Source organism: Babylonia areolata, chromosome 2 (assembly GCF_041734735.1).
Source record: "Babylonia areolata isolate BAREFJ2019XMU chromosome 2, ASM4173473v1, whole genome shotgun sequence".
Lineage (NCBI taxonomy): Eukaryota > Metazoa > Mollusca > Gastropoda > Neogastropoda > Buccinidae > Babylonia > Babylonia areolata.
In genome coordinates, this window is record NC_134877.1 from 8,285,904 (window position 1) to 8,295,814 (window position 9,911).

The 9,911-nt window shown below is 40.7% G+C and overlaps 1 protein-coding gene across 1 annotated transcript in view; it reads right to left on the bottom strand.

Annotated features, from left to right (window-relative positions):
• Window positions 1-8,515, bottom strand: part of LOC143296081 (uncharacterized) — a 57,324-nt gene extending 48,809 nt beyond the window's left edge. The window contains exons 1-4 of the mRNA XM_076607842.1: window positions 7,561-8,515; window positions 7,316-7,492; window positions 6,724-6,867; window positions 696-741 (exon numbers count right to left, since the gene is read on the bottom strand). Of these exons, the coding sequence (XP_076463957.1) occupies window positions 696-741; window positions 6,724-6,867; window positions 7,316-7,492; window positions 7,561-8,515 (1,322 nt within the window). The remainder of the gene's footprint in view (window positions 1-695; window positions 742-6,723; window positions 6,868-7,315; window positions 7,493-7,560) is intronic.
• Between the last annotated feature and the right edge of the window lie 1,396 nt (window positions 8,516-9,911).

A 9,911-nucleotide genomic window follows, 5' to 3' on the forward strand; every position in this document is an offset into this window, starting at 1 on the left:
GTCACTACGTCTCCCTCTTTCCATTTCCAACTCAAGATTACTGAGCATAATTCATCAAAAGCAGTCACTGTACATCAGAACGACTGAACGTCTCTAGGAACGAACTTCATGTTCAAATATAATATCAGTTAAAACAGGTGTTCCATATCGAAAATTTTAATTGCAAATAAGACAACATTTTATCCAAGCAACAAGTTCATTGATAACTTTCCAGTTTTTGAATAAAAGCCCATTGGTAATAACTATTGTGTGAAATATATTCCTCGCAGTTCACATACCCTTCATTCTAATGTTGTTAATCTTGGCACTCTTCAAATATCAATGAATTTCAGAGAAAAAGAGAGGGGCCCAGGGGATATAAACTGGCCTAGGCCAAACATTAGCCAAGGTAAGATGTAGCCCAGGCCAGTTCTTACGGGGATAAACTCTGGCCTAGGCCAGTTCTTACGGGGGTAAGATCTGGCCAGGGTAAAATCTGGCCTGTTACACCGGCGTCACACCGGAACACTTCATTTACACCCTTCATGGAATACTCAGGCGTCCTGATTGAAACCATCCAGTCTATATCAACAACAACACTTTTTAATACCATACATTATTATTCTAATGCAATGGATTATTGTTATCATTATCATTATTATTATCATCATTATTTTATTATAGCTTTTATTATGCGATCCTGTATTGAATAATACCTTGTGGGACTGGCTTCCTGGTCCTTTGTACTGTATCCAGCAAAGTCTGCACACATATCGGTGACAAAACCACGAAATATAATAATCATTACCAATGTTGTTTTTTTATTTGTTCAATCATATTCTCATCAACTTACATGATCGTTTTTTTCCAACATTTCTATCAGACAAAGCTCTACAGATACAAAATCTATATACATTGTGCCTAAGAAAGTATAGAGTAAAGACATAATGATGTTCTAAATACTGATAGGTCCACAACAACATATTGTAAGCAGAACAATACATATTAAAGAGCATAATTCCAAGGTGACATTGTAAAGCTTATTTTTGTACTGAATATGTATATAATACCCAATTTTGCACAAATTTGTTATGTTCCATAGTTATGTTTAAAGCATACTTGTCTACTTCATATGCCTGTTTGATATCTTTTAAGAACATTTGTAATGTTGGTTTTACTTTGTTGATTCCACATTTGTATACTATAGAATTTAGCAATCAATAAAACATGAGAAACATTCATCAGTTTTTATTATCTTATGTCTAAAAAGCACCAGAGCATCGCTGAAAGTTAGTCTGTCACAATGTATACACTTTTCAAAAAGTTTAACATGGTCACCCCAACCCCAACCCCGATAATATAGAATGGTATATTTTTTATCCTTGCAGAAACTACGCTTGTTATGTTGGAGTGCTCCCATATTAGAACAGAATTTTACAAGAATATGATAATGTATATGAGTTTCTATGTGTGCGAGACAGAAACATGATTCAATGACACAGAAACGAATAATGAGCGCCCAATGGCATCCATCAATAGGCTCTACCCACGTAGGCAGACTGTTGTGCAAATGACTACATGTTTGCAAAGCGTTTCGAGCTTGGTCTCCAACCGAGGATAGGCGCTATATAAATATCCATATCCATCCATCCATAATTTCCATCTGGAACCATATATCTTATCTCTTGGATTTTTCTTGCAGGGAAAAAATGTTCTTCCAGTCAGGCTTATCTAAAAAAGAAATCAAGTCCCAGTTTTTACAGGCATTTGGTAATTCTGGTTTTCCAACAGTACCTCGCAGAAATATTTCGTTCCTCTTGAGCTTTTATCATTGTAGTATATGCTTTATCAAAGCTGGTTCCATTGTGATCATTGTTTTCAAATGCTATATTCCTTTTTCTTAAAAAAACAACAACAACGTTAACCGATAAACACAACCAAAGAAATTCCAGCACTGGGACTCGAGTATCAATTTTATCTTGGAATACATAAATATTGAAAACAAATTGTCCACTCCCTTTCATGAGATCTTTCACATAATAAACTCCAGATACAAAGCTTTAGCATCTATCTTGAATTTGCTATTGAAAAACAAAGCTTCCATCAAAATATCTTATCATGTACATCAGTTTTGTCATAGAATTCTGAATAACTACGAAACACACTTTTCCAAAAGGGGTTTTATTATACGCCTTCCAACTGTTAGAACTATTGGGTCATATTCCTGTAACATTTCAATTTCTGGACATTCTTTCAACAATTTTTTTTTCCATTTTGGACGATATGACAGATTGTAGCATTTTTCACCATGTTAGTTTTTAAAATTTCATGAATGATAGAATATGTGGAATATTTACACCCCGGATTTGTACACAGTGCACTGCCACTGACCTTTTTATTTCATTTCTTTTTTTTTTCTTTTTTTATATCCATACAAAATAAAAACACATTTTTGCAGTTCTTGAATCCTGTTATCTGGTGGATTTGGAAGCATAATACAAAAGTAAATTGATTTTAACGATGAGATTGACTTAAGAACAGCTACTCGTCCTAGAGATGTAATTGATCTTATCATCCATACATTAATAAGCTGGATTTTTGTTTCATTGAACTTAAGTTATATTTAGTTTTGTTATATTACGCAGATTGTTAGTAAACCAGAGCCCTATTGATTTTTTAAATACTTATTTCCATTATCAGGGTGCCTAAGAATAACTGGTCCATTACAGTAAGTTGTAAATTTCATTTGAGAATATTACGTATTTCTGATTTCTTGTATACTATGTTATTGGTTGTATCATTTATGGTATCTACATATATATTCTTTATCTTTTAAAAGTGATGAATCAAATTTCCAAAAATTCTTTGATTTAGCATCACTTCTAAACTTTACTGAAATGTAAGAGTAATCACTTCTATAACCAATCAAAATGTCTACATTTTTTACGTTGGATAATGAATTTTCGGAAATTAAGAAAAAGTCTAATCTGGCTTGCTGCGGTGGATTTAATCTTTTCTATTTAAGTCGTAGTGTTTCAGGATTTATTTCACGCTATATACCAGTTATAGTTGACCTGTCAATTCAATAACTTTTCCTTGTGCTTTAGGATTATTAGCATGTCTGTAATTACTGCAATCTAATGATGGGTTTAAAACTAGGTTCCAGTCCCCTCCAGTTACTATTGTTTCGGATTGTAATTGTTCAATTTGATTACCCAGTGCTAAATAAAACTGAGGATTATCACTGTTCGGATCATAAATATTTACCAGTGTGATATCTCTTTCCGTGGTGTGAATTAATATAATCAGGTAGTTCCCATGAATATCCTTAAAATCTAAATAATTCTTACACAAAATCGCTACACCTCTTGATTGTGATGTATCTGAGACCCCCCCAAAAACAAGCATGCACATTCCCCATTCAGCTCTTATCTGATTCTCTTGTTTACTTACGAAATGGGTATCTTGCAAAAAAAATATATATTGATTTTTTTTTTTTTTTTGGTCTAAGTAATTGAAGGACATCACGTCTTTTTTTTTTATCACCAGGCTTTGGACATTAGCTGAAATGATCAAAAGGCCACACATTAATGACAGTCAAAAGATCTATAAGCTTCCCCTCTGTTTGTGATTTGATAAACCCTGTCTAGTTTTTATCAAAATCAAACACAAAAACCAACAGAAAACAAAATGTTTACGCCACGTATGTAATATTACTATTGTCTCCACATACCAACTACCGCACCCCTCCATCCCCCCAACCTCCACCCCAACACCCGAAAAAAGTCCGAAGAATGCAAAATACCCAATAAAAAGGTATATATACCTCTCTCTCTCTCTCTCTCTCTCTCTCTATATATATATATATATATACACACACACACACACACACACACACACATATATATATATATATATATATATATATATATGTGTGTGTGTGTGTGTGTGTGTGTGTGTGTGTGTGTGTGTGGTTCCAAGGTTGTCATAGCCGAGGGGTGGCAATGGGGACAAGCTCCCATTGTCTATAAAATGCCCCTCACTGCGCGCGTCTCCAACAGCCTCTGACAACTAAGTCCAGCTCCTAGCCTGCTCGTGTGGCTTAGCCTGGCGGAACTGCTACTGCTGATAGGATAAGGAGCGAAGGCGGGTTACCTGGCGCCTGAAAACCAGTGCTTTGGGTAGATGGGGCTCATCAGTCTGGGAAGACAGCTCATCTAAGAGAAGGAACCTCCGTTGCCTTGCGGCCATACCCACTCATAGGAAAGGCTTCGGGAGTTAACCCTGAGGAAAAATCCGGAGCCGGAGTCCCCAAGGCAGCCCGAGGCTGTATACAGCAATGTTCTGGCAACTCCTGCGACGGCACTGGAACCATGTGTATCAGCGCTTGCCTTTCCAATGGACCATTCCAGCGACGTGGAGAGGGGGGGGGGGGTGTCTGCTGCATGGGTAACAGTTTGCCCTCCATACTTACTTACCCAGACTTTGCGCTCTGGAGAGGTCACTCCAGCTTCGCTTTGCAGCGTCGACAAAACACGGGAAGTAGCAGTCACCTAGAGCGCAACTCTATAGTCTTCCGAGACTGAAGGATGCCTACCGATATATATATATATATATATATATATATATATATATATATATATATATATTATAAAGAAAATCCCAACGTCCCTTAAACGAAAAGAAACAACAATAATAGACAATAAAAAGTAAACAGACAAACAAACCAGAGACCAGCAACCTAAACTGTGGTCTTTAGTTGACTTTCGTGGTCAGGTGCATCGGGTGATATTTTACTGACAAAGCAGAAAAACAGAGTAAGTTTATACATACACACATGTTGCAAAGAGCACTAATGCCGAAAAATTCTATCTACATTAATAAGTTTTCCCCTCCTCTTTCTCCCTTTAAAACCCCTCCCTCCCTCTCTCTCTCTTCTTTAGAGCCGATCTTCTTCACCAGAGCCAAAATCGACGAAGCAGTAGAGAAAAGGTCAGGAAAAAGGGGGAAAATGGTTATAATTCTTTGTCAAAGAAAGAAAGAAAGGGAAAAAGAAAAGAGAAAGAGCGCGCAGATTGTGTGTACACATGTGAATGTGTGTGTGATTGTGGGTAAGTGCCAGTAGATGGATTTCTGGCAGACTAACTGGAGGAGAAAAAAGTGAATAAATAAAAAACTGAACTTACCTGTCCTTTTTCAGTAACAGTCACAATATCATACCACAAATGTTTTCAATATTTGCATGTGTGCCGGACACCATTAGAAGTACCACAGAGGAAAACTGTAATCCAAAATGTATATTCAAAGTCTCCAAAATGTATATTCAAAGTCAGATAAACTATGAGCCTTTTGAGATGCACCTTTATGGAGCAAAGCAAAACAATGATCCACGTAGAGCAGACTTCTGGGTCCAGAATATGTAAAACTTTTATAGTAAAGTATAACAGAAAACAAAACGCGCGTGTGTTTGTGTTTGGCAGAACAAACAAAAACCCTCCGTACAACTCACAACTACATTCAGTAAACTCATTTGTATTTCGGCATGCATTCAACAAAACATACAAAGCAGTAAGCAGCATCGTTATGTCTCAAGGCCTGTGAAGGCAGGTCTCTGCTCTATAAATCCTGATCTTGGTGTTGATTGGGGGATCTCTGGATCCTCAGATATTCTTCAGGTGATGGAAAGCCGCCCTCGCCTTGTCTATGCGGGTTCTATTGTCAGCATCTGTTCGATCGTCCGTTACTAATTAATAGACAGGAGCGCTAAATAATAAAAGCAAGCAAGTACAGTAAATTCCGCTCCCATAAGGGCACACAGCTTCAGGCCAATGTTGCTTATTGCTTCCCATCAGCTTGCACACAAGCAAGTAAAAGGTACAGGAAAACAGCACAGAAACTGCCTAAACACTAAGTAGTATTGGCTTGAAGAAGCGAAAGTTATATATTTGTTTTTTGTTTAATATCTAATGTTCCATTCTCCTTCCAATCAAACACACCAGGTTGATATCCAATTATTCAATTTCGTCTGTGCATTCTGGATAGCATTGTTCAAAATCAGAAGTATTCTTTTTTTCTTCTTTTTTTCTTTTGACGGATGAAACTTAGTGCGTTCTTATTTTCTGTTTCACGAGGTAATGACACTGCCACAGCAGACCAAAGACCGCCACACAGGCCGAACAATTGATGCTGTTCTACCATTGCCACAAACTGAGTGAAAACGACAGCAGACAATGCAGTGTCAGGTTTCACCCAATAACTGATTTATCTGTGTGAAATTCGAGCTGCTCTCCCCAGGGAGAGCACGTCGCTACACTGAGAGCGCCAACCGCTTTTTGTATTTTTTTCTGCCTGCAATTTTATTTGTTTTCCTATCGAAGTTGATTTTTCTACAGAATTTTGCCAGGGACAACCCTTATGTTGCCGAGGGTAATTTTACGTGCGCTATGTGCATGCTGGACACGTGAGCTCGGTTTATCGTCTCATCCGAATGACTAGCGTCCAGACCACCACTCAAGGTCTACTGGAGGGGGAGAACCAGTGCGCTCAGATTCTCTCGCTTCCTATGCGGACGCGTTACCAATAGGCCAACACTCCACTTCCGTTTCAGTCAAACGAATGTTTCGTCACTTAAGACAATTTTTGATTCCTCACAACAATAATATGATAACGGCCTAAAGTATGGGATGCTCTGTACCTTTACCATTTTCTTAATCTTTTCCCCTTTCCCTTTCTTGAAATACTCACTGGTAGTGACTATGTGACTGGTGTCTCCCCCAGGACCACGCGACTTGGCGACCAGAGTATTAAGCCTGGGCAGTGGCACCCTCTGTGCCTGGGAACGATTCTTCCGGGATGGGGCTGAATTAGCCTGTCGCTGCTTCTCGTCGCCTGCACAAACTCGGAGTATTAAGATAGTTATTAGTTAGTTTGTTAGTTACTTAATTAGTCAATCAGTCAGTCTGTTAGCTAATATTGCTTTTGCCTTGGACATCCAATAGTTTCTATTCAACATGCCAAGGTTTGCATAATGCAGATGACACGTCTTCTGAAAAGCGTCAATACAACATGGATGGTAGCACTTGAAGTCAAGCTCAGTTGGCGTTGAGTATGACTCAACAGTTATCTTTCGACAGCATGAGGTATCATCGCACGATGTGTTTTCCCACGCTCAGTAAGAGGCATGGCTGGGGCTTGGTGCTGAGTCCAGGTACTGCCAAATCAGCTTTAATAAATCCAACGTATGGAAGAGTATTTCCATCAGCACACTCCACACTCAACAGGCCTTTGATATCTTGAAGTTCCAGGTGAGCCAGGTGGGTATTGAAGAAGTGCTCACCCACTGTCGAGACAGACGATCCAGTGTCCAGAAGCGCCACAGTCTCTATTCCCTCTACACCGACACTTGTCTCGTTGGCAGTTCCAATCAGATCAGTGATGTCCGTGTCTTCCTGTGCAAACTGTTCATGGCACTGGGGCTTGCCGTGTTTGCCTTGCAGATGCCCCGCTCTGAAGGCTAATGTCGAAAATCCTGCTTGCGTCGTAGATGTTCAATGTTCGTCCTGCAGCCTATTCTGATGTGACCTGGCTCTCCACAGCGGTAGCAGACAACCTCTCCTCGTTGACGGTTATCACGGATTCGTCCTCCCTGCCAAGAGTTCTGCCGTCCCTGGCACCAAGCTGGGTTGTCTGATGCTTGGTTGTTACTTGACATCTGGCGGTTTTGACCCAACGATTGATAGTGGTCTTTGCGCTCGCTGTGTTGGGTATCTGCAGGCTTCTTGCTGTGGACTGATTTTATTTCTTGTTTCAGTGCCTTCAACTCAGATGAAAGCTGTTTGACCATGGCCTCCAACGATTCAGAGTGGTCTTTCCTGGGCTGGCTTTGTGTAACGTTGCATACTGTCTTCTTCTCCGTCTTTACGGGGGCAAGAGGATGTTGTTTTTCGACACGTCGTATTGCCTTACGAACCTCGTCAAAGGACTTGATGGTGTCGAACTGATACGCGGATGCATCCTTGAGTTCCTGCCGAGGTCCTGTCCAGAACATCTGCCGCAGTGCCTCATCAGTGCCTCCATTTATGTCTGAAAGTCTGCGCACACGACCAAACAGACCCTCAATCCTGCAGCTCCAGTCAGCCACTGTCTCAGCCTGTCCCTGTCGTGCGCTGTAGAAAGCAGCCAACACGTCAGCGTCTTCGTCCACTTGCCCATAGATGCTGTCAAGCTTCGTTAGTATCTCGTCCACTGTAGCATCAGGGCCAAGGCTGACCAGGAGTGAACCAGCCTTACATTGGAGCGAAGCTCGGATAGCGTCAGCGATATCCTGTGACGAGTGGTTCTCACGACGGAGGCTAAGAAGTTGGTGACGCCATAACTCGTAGCCTTCTTCGCCGCCAAACTTTGTCAGCCATGGTTTGCGACCCACAACGCTGATGACGGGCTGAGCCAGATGTTGAGCCAAAGGAGGTTCAGAATCGGCAAACTCATGGTGTTCCTGCTGCTGGTTACTGGTCTTGACTGACTCTGCGGACGGCATGTCAGCTGACAACCATGGTTGAGACGCGACAACGTTTGCCATCCATTGCCTCAAAGCTTCTTTGGAATCTGTCTTTGGTCGTGATCCTAATGCAGTAAAAATCTTCTCTAAAGTTGTCTCTTCTTCCTCGGAAAGAGGCCTATCAACGTCTTCACCACCTGTTGCCATAGTGATTAAAGATAGCACTGAGTGAAACGTTGACGCAAACGTAAGTGATTGGAAGCTGCTCAAGTTTATCTGCTGGCTTCGACAGCAAAGCACAGTCCAGCAATGAATCTTAGGGAAGGGGGATTGGGGGTGGGGTGGAGGAAGGGATTCTTAACCTCTCGACGACAACTCAGTGACGACGACACAGCTGAAGATCACGTCATCACGACGACATTCACGACTGTAGTCTTCCATCTCTGCATTGACGATGATTATTGGAAATAGCGGGGGGGGGGGGGGGAGTAAGGGGGTATCCAAGGTTGGAGGGTAGGGAGGGGGTAAGAAGGTATCCAACGGGATTTGGAATGGAAAGGTAATGGTGGAGAAGGTAAGGGTTGGGGGAAAAACGATGGTAGCGATGGGGAGGGGGGTGGGAGCGATCAGCTACGACGACAAAGAAGAAAAAGAAAACTTCATCCACCGAGGTCAATGCTGACGAAACTTGAGGTAGCTGTAGTCATCGAAGACGGACATTGGGCGCCATTGTTGTAGTTGCTGGGGGTAGGTTCTATCTTCGGTACAGCGTTTTCCTCAAGAGGGTAAGGAAGAACAGGATGGGGAGGAAAAGGGAATAAACACCTCACACAAGATCGTTTTTCAGAGTTTCTCTATTCTGATCTCGTAATTGCGTCAATGCGCGACAACACGCGACAATGCGCTACAATGCGCGACAATGCGCGAGCCTCTGCACAAAAGTACATAAACTCCATTTAATAAAACATACAAAAAGTATTTATAAAACAATATAATAAATACTGTACAAACTATATTTGTAATGTACAGCATGAAAGTATTTTGACAACACAAATATAACACTTTATCATTTGGATAAATCGATCCATAGAAATTACAAAGACAATTGAATAGAAATGAACAATAACCAAACAATCCCAGAAACGGGTCACCTTTCATTCGTTTACTAAAATAGTGAAATTAAGTAATCCAATTCATAACCAGAATAAATACAAAATGTTTTGACAAATAATGAAGAACCAAATACCTATAAATAATAATAACAATAATAGGACCTAACGTTAATACCATAGATATCTTCACCTCATCAGTGTGACAACAGGCCAAACTTCGAAACACTAGGACCCGTCCGGTCCAGCCGATTCTCGCGCTCTGGCTTACAGTTGCTGTGACGGGATCAGCTAAGCTATCCAGATATACTGAGGAGCGATGATCA